The 21,674-nt window shown below is 34.1% G+C and overlaps 2 protein-coding genes across 2 annotated transcripts; one reads left to right on the top strand and one right to left on the bottom strand.

Annotated features, from left to right (window-relative positions):
- The first annotated feature begins 1,287 nt into the window (after positions 1-1,287).
- LOC112278015 (valine--tRNA ligase, mitochondrial 1) lies at positions 1,288-9,355 on the top strand. Its single transcript, XM_024510980.3, has 21 exons — positions 1,288-1,678; positions 2,040-2,092; positions 2,228-2,445; positions 2,577-2,649; positions 2,812-2,877; positions 3,102-3,185; positions 3,276-3,353; positions 3,566-3,649; positions 3,760-3,839; positions 4,022-4,079; positions 4,414-4,716; positions 5,057-5,227; positions 5,516-5,607; positions 5,762-5,860; positions 6,117-6,519; positions 6,663-6,914; positions 7,173-7,664; positions 7,906-8,009; positions 8,243-8,342; positions 8,580-8,725; positions 8,866-9,355. Exons 1-21 carry the CDS (start codon positions 1,555-1,557, stop codon positions 9,032-9,034), a joined length of 3,249 nt encoding a protein of 1,082 aa, XP_024366748.1. The 5' UTR covers positions 1,288-1,554; the 3' UTR covers positions 9,035-9,355.
- Positions 9,356-14,435: 5,080 nt separating this feature from the next.
- LOC112293341 (COBRA-like protein 1) lies at positions 14,436-17,692 on the bottom strand. The gene is made up of 6 exons (XM_024542638.3): positions 17,189-17,692; positions 16,942-17,024; positions 16,230-16,695; positions 15,870-16,068; positions 15,473-15,768; positions 14,436-15,339 (listed from the first exon to the last, which is right to left on the bottom strand). The coding sequence occupies exons 1-6, from the start codon at positions 17,256-17,258 to the stop codon at positions 15,053-15,055; spliced, it is 1,401 nt and encodes a 466-aa protein (XP_024398406.1). The 5' UTR covers positions 17,259-17,692; the 3' UTR covers positions 14,436-15,052.
- Between the last annotated feature and the right edge of the window lie 3,982 nt (positions 17,693-21,674).

The following is a 21,674-nucleotide window of genomic DNA, read 5'->3' as shown; positions in this document are numbered from 1 at the left end:
CAATAAAACATATGATAATATCACACATACAACAAAAAAATAAAAAAATTATGAAATAATATATTATATTAATATGTTTGTAATTAAGCTACAATATAAACTTTATTAAATATAAGAACTTATGTATTAGTTATATCATTTTTTTAATAAAAAATATAATTTTTTGATTATTTTATTTTTAAAAAATAAAATAATAATCTTATGACAAAATAATATTATTTTTGTAATGTAGCCATCTGATTTGTGACTATAAAGTTTGGATATAGCCAATAATACCACCAAAGTTCTTGCTACTACTATCTACTCAACATGTTTGTTTATTAATTATTTTATTTATTATATATTTATTCCAATCATTTTTTTTGAATTAAGTAGAATTAAAATTTTGTAATTTAGCTATGAAAAACTTGATTGGAATGAGAAAAAACCAAATAAATATGTTAAGTGAATAATACTTTGTGGTGGCACTAGCAAAAACTATGGTGGCATTAGCAATATCCTACAATTTTATACATAGAGAGATTTATTCCAATAAACACCCACTCACTAAATTTTGAAATTTAAAAACTGATGTTTAGACTCATCTCTTTTTTTATTAAAAATCTTTAAATAAATTTGACATTTTTCATAAATTTTATGATTCTTGTGATAATATCTATTAAAAATGATTATCTTATAAAACTTGGTTTTTGATTTTTATTCTTGAAGTTTTGTAACATTATACCATTAATATTTTTTGTGTATTATATATAATAAATAAAATTATAAAATGATGTGGCATAAACTGATGTACCTTAAAATCAATGTTTCAATATTAATAAATAATTTTGAAACATATTCCCTTGAAGTCATTTATTTTTATTGAACCATTACTGTTTTTCTAAATACAATAATTATAAAATAATAATCTAAACACTAAAACAAAAAGCCAAAACTGTATGGAGGGAAGAAACGTATCCTACTAACAGTAAATAATGGTTATAAACCATATACTATCCATACAAGAATGGGAATTTCAGCACTAAGTAAGGTCTCAAGTGTGGAAAGGGCACTGGAACTCAAAGTGGACCTAAACAAATGAGATGTCAGTGGGAGTTAGAGCCACTTAAAAACGTGACACGTTAACACAGGTTGAAGTCAAGGGCTCAAGAGCAGGCTGATTTTGGGCCCTCGTTTGAGGACGTGGGATCGAAGGATGTGGAGAGTCCAGGTTCGGCACCGAAGCCAAACCTGGTCTGGTCTGGCTTGGGCGCCATGCTCCGCTTTTTGTTTTCTTCACCTCACTCTCTCTCTCTTTCCCTCTTCGCAGTGGCGGCCTGGGACCCTTGTTTCCTTGCTTCAACCCTTACTTGCCCAGCGACGTGCCCGCCTCCTTTGTTTTGTTTTTCTTCCAATTTCACTTATCTTTGTTCCCTCTGCAACTCTGTGTCTCTTCCATGGTATTCGGAGTTTAATAGATGCTGCAAATTTGATGTGAGATAGGAGTTGCATCCTTGTGTTGGTTAAGAGGTGGTTCGGAGGTAGGGAGGATAAGGCATCTGAGGTCGAGTAGAAATGTCAATGCCGAAGGAGGATCCGTCTGCCATGACGGTGGAGGAGACCTCTAGCTCTGCGGAGACTGGCAGGCCTGCTGCACCTGCCGCTCAGCCGTTGAAGCCCGCTCCCCAGTCAGCGGATGGTACATAATTGCTTCTCGATTTGTTGTGTTTTGTAGAATGGCGGCGTGTCTTTGTTGTTACAGTGTGGTAGTTTGTGTTCAGGGCTGTGTTGAATGCATTCTTTGGTTTTCGGGAGGTAGGTGTGAGGAATCGGGGAGATTTTCAATGAGTTCGGAATACTCGGATTGGGGTTGTCGATGCAAGTTTCGTGTATTCAATGCATTGTGGAGAGTAGTGTGTGAAGGGTATTCTCTTCCGTCCTTCTGTAAGAACTTCCTAGCCTGCTCTTTTAAAAGTGTGGTTCAGCCATCGCTTCTATTCAGGGTTTAGGGTTTAGGGTTTCTAGATGTCGAATGGGAGCTCATTTGTATGGAATAACAGGTGAACGTGCTAAGGAGGAGGATCCCGAGAAGAAAAAGAAAAGAGAAGAGAAGGTTAGCGTTGTCAATCATTTCATGAATCCTGGAAACATGCAATTCACTCAGTAATTTGAAGATTACTTCTGTTCAAATTTTTGTTAGATCTCATCATCATCACTTGGGTCATGTGTCTGGAGCGTTAATAAACAGGCAAGGGAGAAGGAACTGAAAAAGTTGAAGGCTGCCCAAAAGGCTGAAGCTGCCAAAGCTCCTGCAGCTCTTTCAAAGAAGGCCGAACAAAAAGCGAAGAAAGCTGCCGCTGCCGCTGATGATGCCGATGCAGTAGATCCCCCTACTACTCCCGGGGAGAAGAAACTACTGGCCCCTGAAATGGCAAAATCTTATAATCCCAATGCTGTTGAGGCATCGTAAGTCATTGTTGCTCTGAAAGTATCCTTGTTTTCATTTTCCAAACTTGTTAATGTTCATTACCTCGCCTTTAGTTCACTCCTGCAAGTGTAATAAGATTAGGATGCTAAGGATTGCGCTTGCGGTGCAGGTGGTATGAGTGGTGGGAAAAGTCAGGTTTCTTTGTTGCTGATCCGGAGAGCAAGAAACCTCCCTTCGTAATTGTAAGCTTCCTGGATAGAAGTTTCTTTGATTCACAATTCTTTGAGATGAACAACTTCGTTGTGGTTTGATCATGTTGTTTCAAATTGCAATTCTAACGTATATATATATATATATATATATATATATATATATATATATATATATATTTGCACACTTAACAGGTGGTGCCTCCTCCAAATGTAACTGGAGCGCTTCATATTGGTCATGGTCTAACGGGAGCTGTAGAGGTGTGTTTCTATCATATTACACAGTTATCTTAGAAATTATTGTTTCATTAACTTTATTATTATTATTATTATTATTATTATTATTTTTTGTCAAATCAATTAAGAAGCTTTTTAGAAGTTAAAACATAGTTTAAGGCTGTCCTCAAAGAACTCGCTGACTTTCTGGGAGAATTTTTTTTTTCGGTAGTTAACTATCAAAGCAACCCATTGGTCATGGAATACAGGACCTTATCATAAGATGGAGACGAATGAGCGGTTACAACACCCTGTGGGTACCAGGTGTTGATCATGCTGGCATAGCCACTCAGGTGATTTTTCACTACTTGTAACTAATGATTTTGAACCCATTTGAGTTATTGAAGTTAGTGAATTGATTATGGTAACACGTTGTGGTGCAGGTAGTTGTAGAAAAGAGCATTATGAAGGAGAGGAAGCAAACTCGACATGACTTGGGAAGAGAGAAATTTGTGGAGGAGGTAAATATTTGATCTTGACTGTCCATCAGTTTTTATTTTTTTAGTTTAATTTTACGTTATTTTAGCTGTGGCTTCAAAATTGTTGGGAGTACATGCCAGGTCAGACTTTGACACTCGCTGAATTCTTTATTAGTCTACTTCATTCCCCTGTTTCTAATTAGTTCGCAATCTCCCGTTATTTCCATTTCTCATATTACTCTTTCAATCTTCAGGTGTATAAGTGGAAAGATCAGTACGGTGGGCAGATTTGTAAGCAGTATCGTCGTCTCGGAGCATCTCTTGACTGGTCTCGTGAGGTGATTTTGTAACCGCTTCAAATTTCCACCTAATTGGCAGCTCTCTCATTTTCTGATTTGCTTTTACGTGATGTCGGAACGCTGATGACCTCTCTATTTGTAAAATGAAGTGTTTCACTTTGGATGAGACGCGGTCTAAAGCAGTATCAGAAGCGTTTGTCAGGCTGCATAAAGAGGGCCTCATTTACAGGTTCGTTGCCCCAGTAACCACTTATTAGTTGGGGTCATGTATTTGCCACTGGATTTTACAGCACCCTCTGTGTTGATAGTGGAATCTAATTGTAATCCGCCTTGCGGATTGGTTTATACATTCAGGTGACAATGTACACGACAAGGGGTACACTTATCTTGTGAGGATGGTGTATGTAACAGGGATAATCGGCTTGGAAATTGGGACTGTGTTCTGAGAACAGCAATATCAGATATTGAGGTATTGGAACTAGTGCGGATTTAGATTATGTCTAGCCTAATTTCATTTTAGAATACAAGGTACTTTCCTGTGTCTAATATTAAGTGCTACATTCGAGATTGGAGGGGGATAGAGTTGAATTTTTCCTCTATTACGCTTGGTTTTTAGTAATTCCGAATTCATTGATTGGGATTCTTCTCTACAGAAAACGTATGAAGCAGAGCATTGACACCGTTGTTGTATTCGTATTCTCATTACAAACTTTTACGGTAGTATATGCATCACTCAAACATTTCCTCACGTTGAATAACAGCCATTTCAGTAAAGTATAATGATGTCCGGTCTTTTGTCGCAGGTGGACTATGTCGATATCACACGCCGAACCTTGAGAGCAGTACCAGGGTATGATAAGCCTGTGGAGTTCGGAGCAATTACGTCATTTGCTTATCCACTTGAAGGAGGGGAAGGTGAAATTGTGGTAGCTACCACAAGGCCTGAAACCATGCTCGGTGATACAGCCGTTGCTGTGCACCCAGAGGATCCACGCTACAAGCACCTTCATGGAAAGTTTGTAGTTCATCCTTTCCAGAATCGTAGGATTCCCATTATCTGTGATGATGTACTAGTGGACATGGCTTTTGGTACTGGAGCTGTCAAGGTTTGTCACTACACTTCATAATCTGTCACATGAGTTTCCATCCTTGTGCTGCTTAAGTACGTACTTATTGACTTGTGATAATCTTAAATTGCTCGTAAATGGTTGGCCACGTTGTGTACTTTTCCTTTTTAGATAATATTGCTTAGTGCCTCGTATTGTTTAAAAATGTGTTGTTCAGTCTGTTCCACGGTGCGTCCATTTACCGATAGTTGCTTAAATTTTAATTTGTTTATATAAACAAACAGTTAACCAGATACTTTTGCGCTGGTTATGAGATGTTTACTTGTTTTGAGGAGTTTGTGAATGGAGTTTGACAGTTGATTTTCATTCTCAAATTCAGATCACGCCAGCTCATGATCCTAATGATTTTGAAGTCGGTAAGCGGCACAATTTAGAGTTCATCAACATTTTTACAGACGATGGATTGATCAACAGCAACGGTGGCAAGCCGTTTGCTGGGATGAAACGCTTCGACGCACGTGTAACTGTTGTAAAAGATCTAGAGGCCAAGGTAAGTAGGAAATGGGATTTGTAGAAGCAGGCATCTATTGGGGATCGCACATACAAATTCTATTGATTTTTATGTTTTGTACAAACTCCTTCGTAAATGTGCTGAGCATGTGACTCGTGTGACTGAAGCAATTATCCTGCATTGTGAGCATTTGTTATAGCGATTGGTTTGCGATCAACGGTTTAAAAATTACTTATACGGTCAGGACGCATATAGATTAGATAGAAAAGTTGATTAGACAAATTGAAAAGTTAAGTTTCGTGTTCCCTTTCATCGGCTGGTCGGCAGGGTCTTTTTAGGGGAGTGGCTGATAATGCTATGAGGCTTGGAATATGCTCAAGAAGCAATGACGTGATCGAGCCCATGATAAAACCTCAATGGTATTTACTCTTCTCTGTATAAGACTTCTCGTGAAGGGCTCTTCTACTCAAGTTATTTTTATAGAAAAAGGAGTCCTCTTCTCTACCCGATCAGTGAATTCTCGTGGTATGTTGAGGGAGATTATTTTGATAGGATGGATTCTGTCTTGTATAGGTATGTGAACTGCAAGGATATGGCAAAGGAGGCTTGCGATGTTGTACGCGATGGTCGGTTAGAGATCATCCCAAATCAGTTCGAAGATACGTGGTTCAGGTCTTTGAGCAATTATACATTTTCTCCTTCCGTCACTCATTCTTTCACGATATGTTGACTAATGGGTATAATGTTGAATTTCATTTAAACGTCTTGAAAGAAATGAACCTTAGCCCTATGATATCATCTCATTGAATGATTCAGCTTGAATTTTGTTTTTCCACATATAATATAGATATAGTGGCGATTTTACTTCTCATTTTTATTTTTGCAACATACACCTAATATTCGTTCGGATTCGTTCACGGTGATATAGATGGCTTGAAAACATCCGAGATTGGTGTATTTCGCGACAGCTTTGGTGGGGACACCGTGTGCCTGCATGGTATGTAACTGTAGAGGATGACGCCAGGACTGAGATGGGAGCTTATCCTGATCATTGGGTGGTAGCTCGGGATGAAGTGGAAGCAGAAAGTCTCGCTAAAGCTAAGTTTGCAGGGAAAACATTCAAGTTGGAGCAGGATCCTGATGTTCTGGATACCTGGTTTTCATCTGGATTGTTCCCATTTTCTGTGCTAGGTTGGCCTGAAGCGACCCCTGACATGAAGGCCTTTTATCCTACGTCTGTCCTAGAAACAGGGCACGACATTTTGTTCTTTTGGGTTGCTCGCATGGTGATGTTGGGATTGAAGCTCACAGGTGTGAGCCCCTTCAAGCAGGTACAGATCTGTACTTAAATCAGACGCGATTCTAGAGTCGACACGCGTATTTTGGTATTGAAATTTGTACTTCATCCAAATCCAACTGCTTTGCTTAATTTCTTTTTGACTTAAAACTTTCAATTGTGAACTGTTTTATTCAGGTTTTCTTGCACGCCATGGTTAGGGATGCCCATGGAAGGAAGATGTCAAAGTCTTTGGGAAATGTGATTGATCCACTTGAGGTTATTAACGGCGTAACCCTGGAAGATTTGCACAAACGACTTGAACAAGGCAATCTTGATCCTCGTGAAGTGGAGAAGGCAAAGGCTGGTCAGAAAGCTGATTTTCCGAACGGAATTGCTGAGTGTGGAGCTGACGCACTCCGCTTTGCCCTTGTGGCCTACACGGCGCAGGTACAGTGTTCTTGTTCGAATCTGATGACCATGTTAATTGCAAGTGAACTTTACTGTGTTAGAGTCGCTATTTATGCGGAATGTGAGGTTTAGTATAGAATTGTTTTGGTTAAAGCTCATGCGCAGTTAGCACCTTCTGCGAAGGTGGCCAGTTTATTCATTTGTTTATCAATTAAATTAATCTTCACTTGGTGAATATCTGTATACGTAAATATTCCGAGGTTGTTTACTTATGCTTGGGTGGATCTCATTGTTCAGGCGGTGAATATAAATCTTGATATTCTTCGTGTGGTGGGATACCGCCAGTGGTGCAACAAACTTTGGAATGTCATTCGTTTTGCCATGACGAACCTTGGTAGTGACTTTGTTCCCTCGGCCACCATTCAGCCTTCATCGCTTCCCCTTAGCTGTCAATGGATTCTCTCGGTACTCAACAAGTCCATTGATAAGACTGTCAAGGCATTGGAGGGTTACCAATTCTCGGATGCTACAACTGCCTTGCATTCTTGGTGGTTGTATGAGCTCTGCGATGTGTTCATTGAAGTCATTAAGCCGACTATGTTTGGAAACGATGAAGCTGCAAAGAAGGCCACCAGGGATACTCTGTGGTTATGTCTGGATACAGGTCTTCGCCTGTTGCATCCCTTTATGCCATATTTGACGGAAGAATTGTGGCAGCGACTTCCTCAACAAGAAGGAAGCCAGGCTAAGGTTTCCATATGTGTGGCAGATTACCCAGCTGTCAACCAGGTAGTTTCACTTGGTGGCCCTCAGTGAGCTCTAATTCCCACTGATCAGATTTACATTCTTTTGGTCGAAAATTGACACTCACGATTTCTAGTAACTGCGCCTTTCCTACCGTGTTGGACTTGTTAGGTTTTTAAGTACTTGTATAGAGGGCCATCTCTACTCTGAATCGTCATTTTTCGCAGAATGCAACTCGGATTATCTAATTTGTGTCGTAAACATCTGGATTCTGTGTCTTGTTTAGGAATGGACAAATGACGAGGCAGAAGCAGACATGGAGTCGATTAACGCAATTGCAAAAGCCACTCGGACGTTACGAATGGCGTATGAACTGCAGCCTAAATTGAGGTATTCAATTTGAAAGGCTTACAAGTTGGTTGGTGGTTGCGCACTCCGTGGTCCTTCAGGGTTTAATGTGTTTGTGAATATTAGTTTTCACAAGTCTAAAGAGCAACAGTGAATTAAGCATGACACCAGTAACTGGATTTTCAACACAGTATCACAATTGTTTTGTGTGTTGATTATTTCTTAGGACTAATTATTAAAAGTGCTAAATTGAAATTCCGTGGTTTTTGTGACAGGCCGGAGCTTTATGTTGTGTGTCGCACTGAAAGAGTTGCTGAGATTGTGAAGAAGGGAGCTAATGAAATTGCCACTCTTAGTCTATCTTCTTCCGTGAAGGTATTTATCCCGCGCTCTATTGCCTCCAGGATTTATGAAAACAGTACTCAAAATAAAAGAAAAAAAACAAAAATTGAGACTTGGAAAATTTGTATTTTTTCATTTCTTAAGCTTCTGCGGTCCAGTTTTATTTTCTCTGAAATCGAGCATTATCGATTCATGTTGTGGTCATCTTTTTTACAAAGCTGTTGGTAGAATATATTTTTGCTTCTCAGTTGTGAGATTTTCTTGACACAGGTTTTAGGAGAAGGAGAAGCTGCACCTCTCGGATGTGCTCTGGGTATTGTGGATGAGAACACGACAGTGAATCTGCTCTTACGAAATGTGGTGGATGCTAACGTAGAGATCTCCAGGTTGCAAAAGAAACGTGATGATCTTATCAGGTAATTTCGAAATGATGGCGTTTGTCTTTTTGCTTTCGAGATTCTGTAAATCATTTGCTTATTAATTTGTCCTCACACAATGTTTCATTAACGTCAGTTTTGATCATGAACCACTAATCTTGATGCGACATTTTCCACAGGCAACAAGATGCTCTCCAGAAGAAAACGAGTGTTGCTGGATATGCTGAGAAGGTTCCCGAAGCAGTCCGTGAAGAGAATCAATTGAAGAGTGCGAAGCTTGTTGCTGAGCTCCTGACTGTTGAGGAGGCCACTGCCAATTTTGAGAAACTGCTGATCAACAGTAGTTAGGAAAGTTATTAACATTTGTCAATTTGGACTGGTCCATTGACCAAAATATCTGGAGGATGAGTAAAAGAAGTGCGACAGCCTTAAGCTACTTGTTTAGCTCTGTCGATTTATGTTCCTTATCTGTGCCTCGTACGAGGAATTACTAGATATGTGATTGGTAACGATATTGCAGGCAAGTGTAGTTCTTGCGCTGCTATTGAGCTATTCTTTGGAAGTTAAAGTTTCAGGTGTCCGGATGAGTTTTTGTATTTTGGGAATTGAAATAGTTTTTGATTATTCAGTACGGTGACGAGGTGCTGATTTTCAACTTTCCATCCACAAGCTTGTGCTTATTTCAGTGGCTCCTTATCGAAAACTCACTGCTTCTGGTTGATTCTTCATCGTCGTCTTTTAGTGTGAATTGGTAACACTAGGTAAAAAAATGATGCATTGCACGAGCACACGTAAACACTATTTTTCTCCTATTTCTCATGATTAACTTTCGTTTACTGAAAATTGTAGGATATCTTGAACAATGTCTAGTGATAAATCTTTTAAGGATCCTGACTACTGACCATGATTTCCAAAAACATCCTACACATAGTACATAACACAACAATTTAGAAATCTAGTGTTACATTGGAATTTTAAAACAGTTTGAAAATCCAACACCTGATTAATGTATTATTTATTCTTGTGGTATGATTTCTTGTTACACACAACTGAAATCAAGTATGAAGTGAGACTTTTGGTGTTTCTGACAAAGTTCTATTGAGGATTCTTAAATTAAAAAAACTTACGATTGTTCTCAACATTTGCTCTTCTAACTTTTTTTTTTTTTTTTTTTTTTTTTTTTTAAATAATTTAATTTCTTTATCAACAAATCAACTTTATTTATTATTTTAATTTTCTGTATTAATAAGAAACAACTGAGTTTTTCTGAGATGGATTACTATTCTCGTTTGAATTCTAGAAAAGGCAAGTCATTCCAAACACTTACTGTGTAGAAGTTGTCTTCTAAATGAGAACACAAAAGTTAAGAATTTATCTAAAAGATTTATTTAACTTTACTTTATAAGATAGATAATACACATGGTTCTTTAGTACAAATTAACAACAAAAGTTATACAATAATCAAATTGAGAAAAGATATAATTGTGATACTTTGTACTAAGATCATATGAGACAATTAAATATTATAAATAATTCTATTTGAGCATTTATATAAAAAAATAAAAAATAAAAATTTTTATTTAATAGATTTTTTTATCAACTAATTTTGAAAATATGCTTTATAATCTTTTGTTAATTCACAAAGTTTTTTTTTTTAAAGAAATGAAAAAATATGATAAAAAAAAAAGTAAATTTAGGCTACATCAAATAGAATACATATAACCTTACAAGTTTGTCATAAATTTTGGAAATAAATTTTCAAATTTAAATTTTATGTAGTCTAAATATATTTAAAACTTGGTATATTTTTCAATCACATTATTCTAAATCATGAAGTTTTATGGCTACAAAAATATACAATAGAAATTATCATGCTTGTTTAAAAGTTAATATTATGTTTAATATATGTAATTACAAGACAGATACTATATTTTTATAACTAAATTAAGTTACATGCAAAAATACATATTTTATGCGATTTTATTTTAAATTTGAGTATGTCTACATTTAAAGCTAGTACAACATAAATAATTAAGATTGCTTTGATTATATAATTTGCAAAGCTTCTTATGTTCTTTAAGTTGCTTCTATCTATTTGAAAATTAATCTAAAATATAAATTCAAGTAATTAAAAAATTGAAATTAAGTAGCAACAAGATTCTAATCTTTAAATGTCATCACCATGGAAGTACAAAGCTTTTCAAGTATGGTTTAGAAAATCTTATGGTCAATTACAACAAAAGTATTGTTTCTATTAATAGTTTTACACTGAGCAAGGGCAAATACATTTCTTACATAATAGATCTTTTTAGAATTATACAAGTGGTACTGTTTGGCTAATTTAATATGCTTTAAATATTTAAATTTGGATATAATATAAATTTCCTTTACAAGAATAGATTCATTGGTCAAATATCCAAACCACAAGTCCTAAAATCTACTTTATAATCTTCTCTTTTAATGACCTATTAATAAGTGCTAGTGTGAGTGAACTTGTATATTTCTACTTGGTTCTACTTATGTAAGAGACTAATGTAAACTAAGAATCTAAGTTAAATGAAAATAGAATAAAATGATGTTGTTGCAATATATGTGATTTAAAACCAAAAATATAAAAATATTTGTGATTTTTGGAATTTAGAGCCAATTCAAAGATATCAAGAAATAAATTCTCTATTCGATTTCTTTTATTCAAACATTATTGTAGATAGATCATAACATAATGATTCATATATAAAACATCTTTATATTTATAAGATTAAATATAATCTTTTATAATGACAAAGCATGGACTTAAGTAATTGCATTTTGTTTTAAAACTTTTTAGAGAAATAAAATAAAAATAAAGTTTTTTTTATATTTTTTAAAAATAAAAATCCTAAATTAAGAAATATTTATAAAATATGAAGTAATAGAAATTTATTTAATTAAATATTAATATAAAAAAAAATCTTTAGAACTTTTGAATACTTGGTATTTGGATTCATGATTCATTAAATGGAGCTTAACACTCTAATAGACATAATATTTTTTTGAAGTAGATTTAAGAATTACAACAATGTCAATATTTATGTCAAATTTGTACTGAAAGATTATTGGTTTTATACAAAAGACACAAATGTTGGTATGCTTTTACAAAGAATTTATATGTTATGATTTTTTGAAAGCCTCAAATAAACAAATAGAACATTGAAAGCATTTATTGCATTTTTAATGAAAGACATAAAATAACCTACAAGCTTCTTTTAATTGAATTGTTTTTGCAATAAGTAAAGTAACTATTGAATTAAATGTACTAAAAAGAATTTGGATATTTTACATAAGAACTTATGTTGGATGACTTGGAATATTTGTTTTGGTTGATAGACATGTTTTGTAATTAAGAAAAAGAATTGTGTTGTTACTCAATAAATACATATAATTGATGTTTTTATCTTGAGATAACATTGTCTTAGTTGAATTTGATTTTGAATAATCAAAAGATTAATTAAGTAAAATACAGTTGGCTTAGGCATTTAAAATTTATATTTAAGATTCTAAACTTAAAATATAGAAAAAGTTATAACTAAGCAGATTACACAAAAAATATTTTTACAATATTCATGTTTAATTTTATAGATTATAAAAACCTAATTGTAGGATTCAGTTAGATTAGAAGTAAATAAGGAAGTAAATTAGTTTTAGAAGAACTAATTGATAATTTATTTGGTCATATATTAATGATGGATTTCAAGATATATCATCAAAAAATTACACTAATACAATTTATTATTATCTTAAGTAAAATCTACATGAAAATTTTAATGTAACAAATACAATGTTTTAAAACTACATTAGAAGATTCTTGATGTATCAAAAAAGTGAATTAAAATCAAGTAAGATCATGGTTCATCCATTTTTGCTTTGAATTCTATATGCAAAAAAATTATTTAAAAGAAAATTTAACTTCAATAAAATTTATTTGAAGTATGTAACAAGAATCTACTTTCTTTACATTACCAAACATAGAATTTTGTTCTACCTAATATTTTCAAATAAATAATCTAACAACTACTTTTTATAACCTACAAGTATGTATGTAAATTTTGTGATTATGCTTTGATTGTATACATTTTCACAATGTAATATGTGAAAATATTCCTATCTTGACATACATGATAATAATGTGATATTACACATTGTTCTTATAGGATATCTCTACTTCCATCTAAATCAAATAGTGTACATTGCAAAGAAGTTTTCTATACATATTTTTATAGCATTATAGGTTTTGTAATAAGACTATCCAAATTTATGTAATATTTTTTCTATTTGTTAAATCTTTCTACATTATTCTTATGATCAATCATTTATAGTTTAAATCAGTTTTTTAAAGTTTATATTTAAATTTAGTTGATATTGTTAAAAGAAAAACTATTCCAATTACAAACTAAGTTAATCATTATTTTTTTTTTACTACAAAAGCATTTGGTGATTTGATTATATATTATGTAATTATCTTTAATTTCTTTAATAATTGAATACACAAGTAGATTTTTTAGGAATTTTGATTTTATAGATATATCAAGTATTATATTATTATATTGGTTAACTAATAAAAATTAAGAAAAAATTCTTTATGTGAAATTATTCAAAAAATAAATAATAAATGCACAAGTTTTTTTTTTTTTTTTTTTTTTTTTTTTTGAGATCTTCTAAATTATAATAGAATGAGTTTATTTATTATAATGACAGAAGAGATTTTCTAAAACATAATTATATAATTTTATGATTTATTTGTATTAAATTCTTAAAATATCTATAAAATTAAAAACAATTAAAAAATATATAATCAATGCAAATTATATATCTTTATTTTAATTAAAGTTGAATATTGCATTGATCTACTAATGGAATAATTATAAAACTAATGATATTTTTAAATATAGTTATGTTCAAAACATTACTATATCTATATTGTGCAATAGATATATCTTTGTTGATTAATAAAAAAATTCTTATATATTATTATTGTAGAGGTAAAAATGATATAAAAAATATTTTTTACTTTTTTTAAATTTTATTTATTTATTTATAAAGAATAATATTTTAATTTAATTTTTAAATTAAAAAACTATAATAAATGAAAAAATAAAAATAAATCAACAATTACTTAATACGAACTTAATTTTAACTTTATTAATATTAACATGTATGCCAATGATGTAATTTTAAAAATTCAATTATTCATTCTACACAATATCATATATAATTTTATTATAGAAAATTTGTTCCAAAAAATATTGTAAAAATTATGAAAAATATAGAATATTTTAAATCACATGAGTTAACTACCAAAGATTTAATCCATCCCCTCTATTCAATATTTCAATACTAAATTCTATATTTCAAGTGTCCACTAAATAAATTAAATTAATAAGAAATTTCTTTTAATCATACATAGAATTAATTATTGGTACATATATATGTATATATATCAATTTCATATTATTTCTAATGAATTACATAGTATAATTAGTATTTATTCATGTTTTTATATTTATATTTTATATATTTATTATTTATTTATTTTTTATATATTTATTTTTTATTTATCAACTATCTCTTTATCAAAGATTTGAAGCTTTCTATGTCAAATAAATATGTTCCTTTTATTAAGATTGTTAGGTACCTCCAAGCTTATGCATCTTATTCACATGTACTATCATTACAATTTTATAATAGATGCAAATCTATTGAAAGCTGAGACTCTTGTAGAAATGTACACTATGCTGTGCTTTATTCGGCTTTACATCTGCAGCTGGGGTCTCGCATGTCTTTGTTGACAGTATCGCCATCGTGCATGCGATACAGCGTGCGGAGTGTAATTACAAAAACTGAATACTGATTTGGAAACACAAACATCATACTTTCCTTTGAACATCCTCCCCAGGTTATGTACATTTTGGCACTCCGACCGACAATCAGTTACTTATATGTCACGGGAAATTTCGATGGAGTGTATCGTTGACAAAGCAGAAATGAATAAATTCACACTGCCGGGATGTTGTCATGGATTTCAGTCCACCATTGCAGGGCGGGAGCTGTCCCAAGGCCTCCCATTTTGCACTAACTTATCAAATATTGTCTATCTACTGCCCACTTGGTGCACAATGCAAGACGCGAAAGATTCCTAGACTTCCAATGATGTACATTGAATTGGAGAATGGATGAAAGAATACCGAACGAGTCAAGCCTATTGTTGCAGAAGCTCACGTCAAACCCCTTGATCTCACGGCACACAGACTTATCATCATCACTTCAAAATGAATTGCGGGATTCTCTACATGGGTTAAATTGCGCATTGCGAATTGGGAATACAACGCCCTAGAGCAATGCAAATGGAGATATTGCGGAAACTACGAGAACCAAGAGTAGAGAGAGTCTTGCTGACAAAGAGGGACTGCCATTAGGCAAGGTGGGAAAGTCCTGCGGCAGTGGGAGCACACACTGATCGCCGTTGAAATATACCCGGTCCGGAAAGGTCCAGCCATTTCTCAGAGTGAAATCCTCACCCTTTCGAAACAACAAGTCCGATTGTACATTTCCGTTGGGACCAGCTTCCATAAGCATATCATTGAAGTAAGTCACTCCCCAGAACATTGCCGAGTCATCTGCAGTGATACGAAACAAAATTACCGCTGATATGACCAAATAGGTCATTGAACAAAACCCCAGCAAGCGGCTGCCAAATACCAGGAAAATACAAGAGGAAGAGGGGGAATAGAATTCGTGACGAGGACTTACTGGAGTATGCACCATAAGGGTTCAACGCCTTGTATTTGTAGCTAAACGCTTCTGTCAGGTTATTAAAGTTGGGATGCTTAAGAGCCAGAGTCCAATTCGAGAAATTAGCCCCGAAATCTCGGTTGGTGATGGTGACCTTCACCCGCCAGTACTCTTTGTAGTTCGTCTTCACGTGCCAGTGGATCTTCACAGGGCACATGTCCTGGGTGCAGTACATGAGATGCGGCGCACTGGGAGGAGGAGGCGGACTGTTGCCACCTGAGATTACACTAGGAAGCTTGTCGTAGCGTGTGCGCCTGTTTCATAACACTTATGACAGTGTTAAGTGATGCTGTCCGATTAGGTCTAACCTAAACGCAAAACCTATTTTAGTCTGCTGAAAGAGTGGGGTACTCACGGGTCAATGCAGACCTTCTGGGCAGTCGCATCGGGGTCGTCAGATGAAACCGGCTCTGTAGGGTTCGTGGGCTTACAGGCGCACGAACACTCCGGGCACGACACAATCTTCTCGCTGTAAAATGCCGAGAAGGAAACACAACACGTTCGTGGTGTCATTGACAAAGACTGCGAGTAGCCGCATGTCACGTTCCATGTCACTGCGGCCACATGTCAAGCAAACGTCAATCAGTAGCGCAGCACCTTCGTCCCCAAGGATAAGGCAAGCTGTGATCCTACCGAGACAACAACTCCTGGAGAGCGGGATTGCAACGCAGCATTGGGCTGGAACCAGCTGGGAGTTCATAGAAAATGAACTCACTGAATGCTTCCGTGGATCTTCTACCGTCCGGCGCCAGAAACTGACTCTTCGGCACTTGCATAGCCGGACTGCAAGTGTAACCAGGGCCTGAAGAAGAAGAAGAGAGCGTAAAATTCTCCGGCAGCACGACGGTTGTATTCGTGTTACCCGCTCCTCCTACAGCGACTTGGAAAACAGCGAGTGCGTTCTCGGGATCCTGTCCAAACGACGGCAAGACACCTCCCTTGCAGCAGTTGGCGATTCTCATGCTCTCCGGAGGTAGGGGGAGAAGATCGATGACCACAGGTCTCCTGTCACAACAATGAGGGAGAGGATTGGAGTGGAACATCGAGCAATCTCCTTGCATGGTCGTCTGGGCACCCAACATCGACCATATGATTTCATTTTTCGCCCACGCCCAGCTGAGCTGCCACCCGGGAGCTTCAATGTGCCGATACATTTGCCAATTGAACATTGTCACGGTGGCCTACAAAACATCTTATTTGTTACAACATAGCAAAGTATTTCAGTTGGGATACTAGCGAACATGTGAAGCTGCCATTTTTCACCAGAGCACAATTTCGAGTCGCCGGACTGGTGGCATATCAAGAGTCCAATTCTCTTGCTCTCGAAGTGGTGCGAGTAGCTCTGGCCGCGGAGATGTGACGAGCATGCTACTGGTGCCAGTGCCACTACTTCAGGATTGTAGGCAAGGGAAGAGCATGATTCGTACCACGTAACCATCGCCGGTCCATGCAGTGATGTCCCACTTGATGGTGATGTTGCCATTTGGGTCAAGTGGATCAAACGCACATTCTGCGCACACCACAGCAATGACCACGGTACCGTGAGAACGGCATGGCCGCCGTTGTGGATGACCGGTTTCTAGCCACGGCCTGTAGCTGCGTAATATAATCTACATGGCAATGCCATTTGCAATGTTCCTCACTTAAAATCTCTGTGACCAGCACAGCACTTACCTGCGGAAGGAAACGCCGAAAAGAGAACCGATGCCGATATTAGAGCAATAAACCAGCGGCTGCCCTTCATGTTTTTCAGGATTCTCAGCTTCCCTCTCTCCCTCCCTCCCTCTCTCGCTCCTACAATGCCCTACAGCCAGTTTCCTCCTACACGGTGTATTGTGCTTATGCTCTCTGCGAGCCAGCAACCGGTCCAAGCAATCCAACCCCCCCGGCTCAACAGCAGAGACTCTAGTATTTTTTTCTCCTTGCTATTCGAGCATGAAACTCCTGCACATCGAGCTGAACAGCCGGCTACAACTTTGACATAAGCCCAGTCACTCACTTCGACCCACAGTCCGGCGCACAGCATCTACCACAATGCGATCACGAACTCTCACGCTCAGACCCCACAAGCACGTAGATTAGCATTGATTCTTTCTCACTCAGAGCCTCCGAGCTCTTCGACTGGCAGCCCGGGGGGGGGGGGGGCACTGGACGAACCATCGCGGGCCATTAAACGGTACTGTTGTACAGACCGCGCAAACCCTGCAGACCTCAAATTTAGTCATCGACACAATCCACTAATGGAATCCAACCACCTGCAAAGCTAGTCCCACAAACCACGCCTTTCGGAACTCATGCTCTGGCCCGATAAATTTAGATCACGAAAGGTAACATGATCGCCTTTTTCATCAGCCGTAGTCCGAGCCAGGAAGTCCTCCCGGCACCATCACACCCACTCCGCAGATTGTGCCAACCCACGTCGACTGCGAACAACGTTAGTCTTCAATATTGCCTGACAATCCATCGATCCACGTCCGGAACTCGGTTTCAAGCTCCAGATCGTCAAAGCATCTGGGTCCGTCGCATCTGATGCACGCGAAAGGATGTGCGGTGGCTGGCCGGGACTGGATCTGTACCAGGTCGCACTTCAATTCCAAGTAGTGCGCCGCACTAGATTCCACGGCGCCTCCAACTCCACGCGCGAGAAGAAACTGCTTCGGCATCCACATCGAGAAGGGGCTCCCGTCATCGACCCATTTGCTCGTTGATTTGTTGATTATTTCATTTATTCATAGTCATACCCGTTCCTTCATCAAACCCCGTACTTGATCGTCGACTTCGGCGGCATCGACGACGACGTGCCCATCCTCGTGGATGTGTCGAGCTCGTTTTTATTTATTTATTTATTTATAATAATCCACTGGAGGAATTTTTCCTTCTTTCATCCATTTTCCTCCGTTTCGACGTTGTGTGATGTTCTTTAATGGGGCGATTTCAAGTTCCTTTGCATTGTATTGTGTGCGTTTTCAATTTTTGGAGATAGGCAAAGTGAGCAATACTAAAGAGTTTGATGGCTAATTTAAATAGTTAACTTTATGAGAGCACTTGATCTTTAACCACTTTACTACATCATGTAGAGTAATGTAGACTAAATTAGATTAATGAATTATAAATGATTAAAAAAACTGTAAATTCAAATAGAAGATGTTGCACTAATTAAGAATCTACTTTTATTCTTTAAATTTATATTTTTGTTGTACAATTATCAAACCCTCATTCTTTAAAACAAAACATGTTAATATTGGAAGCTATGTTAGAGAACATTTCAAAATCATGATGCAATAAGAAGGTTCTAACTTTGTTAGATTTAAATTAAAACTATAACTATGAATAATTATTTTTATTAATTAAGATGATAAAGATTTAGAATCTAAAATGTTGTGTTTGAAGTTTTAGAGTAATTCAAACAAGTGCTTATTATATTACAATATCTACATAAGATGTAATCAACATTATTATTACACTACAAAAAATGATATAGATACAATTACTTGAGTAAGTATTAAATGATCTTACTAGTCTAGTATCAATAAAAGAATATAAAAACAGAAATCACAACAACAAATAATAATGTAGAATGAATGCTTTACCAAATGGTAAAAACCAAGTATGGAAAAAAATGCCCAAATTAATGATAAATGCACAAACAAGTCCTTGGAATCTTAAGACAACATTATATACTACAAAGCAAAGACACAATCTAATTCATTGTGGTAAGTAAATAAAAATAATGTCTACAATACTACACAATAGTAGCAACCAACTAATAATTTAATAGCAAAGAAGAAAAAAAAAATGAAAATATCAAAAATAACATGCTTAATATTTACAATGTTGTATTTGAGATACTACTTTGATTTGAAATACTACAGAGAAAGATAAAGGAAGAAGACATATTCCACATTCCAATATGCCTATACATAATAAGATGTCCCATAAGGATTATTTGGAAGTAAGTTATACAACTCCTATTGAATGAAATAACTTATCAAGTAATTAATCAATGAATTGGCATCAAAGTAGATACAATTTAAGAAAATTACAAGAAAACACAAGCCATATATACATCTATACAGTTAAGAAAATATAATGAAAGTTGAAAAACTAACATAAAAAAAAAAAAAAAAAAAAAAAAAAAATTCATATTTCTCAAAAAGCAATCTTTTGCACAGTTCTGGATTTTTTCCTTTCTAAATACTCTTTGATATAAAACTAGTAATAATCTTGCAAAATTTTTGAAGTCTCAAAATTTTTTCTAAAATACTTTTGGTTTGTAGTTATATTTACAATATTAGATTTTGGTATAATTTATTAGTACTTTAGAAATAAAAGTGTTGTTATAAAATATTTCAATGATTTAGAAAATTATTTTTGTCTAAAATTATTTTTTTATAATTTGAAAAAAGATCGAAGACATGTATTGGATTAAGATAGTACAAGGGCTAGAAACAAAGAGTATTTTTATTTCTATACATTTAAAATATTTAGTAAAATATTTGGATGACTTATGACAATAAGGTATTATGAATTACAATCAAGGACAATTTTTACAAGAATTTGGATCTTATTAATGTTCGTACTTTAAATATACACAAAAAGAGATACCAACTTTGAATTGAATTAGAAAAATTTCTTTCAAGAAGTATTTTAAAGATTTTTTGAAGCAATTGGAATAAATCAAAGAATAAAATGGATATATTAACTTCTTTTCGAATGATTTTGGTAAGTCATGAATTAATTCATAAAAATTCTTCAAATCTCAATAAAATCTTAAGATTTTATTTATATTTTCTATTAGAAAAAAATTAAAATGTTCTTGAAATAAAAATAAAAATAAAAATATTATTAGCACTAGCTGATAGATTTTTCAAAAATAGAAAATTACTTCTGAAATAATAAATAAAAATATATATTTTCTTCTTCTTGTCTTAATTTTATTGAATAAAAAGATATAAAATCTATAGAAATGATTTACAAAGAAATTTAAATACAACATTAATAGTCTTTATTTATCTTTTTTTTTTCTTTAATATTTATCATAAATTATATATTTCTAGCAAAAGATACCAAAAAATGCATTGAATCCTATATTTAATTTCTATTGCTATTAAAACTTGATTTTTTAAAAGAATGGTTTAAGTCTTATTTAAATGTGTAGATGCTTTTGTTTGAACTTATGGCAATTGCACCAAACACAAATTTATTTAAAAAAGATGCTTCTTTATGTCATATTTTTTTATTTTATTAAAAGGATTTCAACCTTGTAATTTATGGTGCTATTTAAAATATTCAAATTTTTCAAATTAAAATTTTATAAATTACAAATAAACAATGTATTAATTAATACACATGCATATCAAGTCTTTAAAACAAAAAAATGTGGTTAATGTAATAAGAATCTTTAATAATTTTTGTAAGGTTAATATATTTAAAATAAATGGGACAAAATTGGTTACTCATTAGCAATATAATAAATTATAAAGACCTCTATAGAAAAATTAGTTTAAACAGTATTGATAGCATTGATGAATATGAGCACAAATATATATATATATATATAATTATTCATATTTATGCTAAATATAGATAAATTTTATAAAGAAAATATAAAGAAATATCTATAATTCTTTTGGTTAACAAAAACGAACATGAAAAGAAGAATTATTATTTTTAATAAAGTTTTTATAAGCTCTAAAATAAATTTTATCCACTTGAATTGGTTTTTTTAATATTATTTCAAAAATAAAAATAAATGGTAAAAATAATCTAATATTTTATATATATTAAATAATTTTAGAAAATTTGTTGCAAATCTTAAAAAGTTGGAAACTAAGGCATTAAAGATCAAGAATAATGTATAGAAATTCTATTAGTTTATAAAAAAAAATCATCAAATTAGAGGTTTAGATGTTTAATTTTTTATAAAAAAATGGTTTATAATGATAAAATCAAATTTTTCAAGGATTTGGTGGCTTGAACTGAATATTCTTTGTTGAAAAAACATAAATAAAAGTTGAGATCTAAGATTTTATATTATTATATACAAAATAATAGACTAAAATATTTATACTTTTGTAATTAAAATTCTCTATTAATTATTATATAGTAGAGAAATAAAATTTTGTAATAAATTATCTACTATCTACTAATGGATGATTGT

This window comes from Physcomitrium patens, chromosome 2 (genome assembly GCF_059467195.1).
Source record: "Physcomitrium patens ecotype Gransden chromosome 2, ASM5946719v1, whole genome shotgun sequence".
Lineage (NCBI taxonomy): Eukaryota > Viridiplantae > Streptophyta > Bryopsida > Funariales > Funariaceae > Physcomitrium > Physcomitrium patens.
Note: the sequence above shows the minus strand (reverse complement) of the source record. Positions and strands in the feature narration are given on the sequence as shown.

Coding starts and splice junctions, on each gene's coding strand:
- LOC112278015 (XM_024510980.3), top strand. CDS start 1,555: ATGTCAATGCCGAAGGAGGATCCGTCTGCCATGACGGTGGAGGAGACC. Junction 2,446..2,576: donor CCCAATGCTGTTGAGGCATC/GTAAGTCATTGT, acceptor CTTGCGGTGCAG/GTGGTATGAGTGGTGGGAAA. Junction 4,080..4,413: donor CAGCAATATCAGATATTGAG/GTATTGGAACTA, acceptor CTTTTGTCGCAG/GTGGACTATGTCGATATCAC.
- LOC112293341 (XM_024542638.3), bottom strand. CDS start 17,258: ATGAAGGGCAGCCGCTGGTTTATTGCTCTAATATCGGCATCGGTTCTC. Junction 16,696..16,941: donor GGACCGGCGATGGTTACGTG/GTACGAATCATG, acceptor GATGTTTTGTAG/GCCACCGTGACAATGTTCAA. Junction 16,069..16,229: donor AAGATCCACGGAAGCATTCA/GTGAGTTCATTT, acceptor ATGTGGCCGCAG/TGACATGGAACGTGACATGC.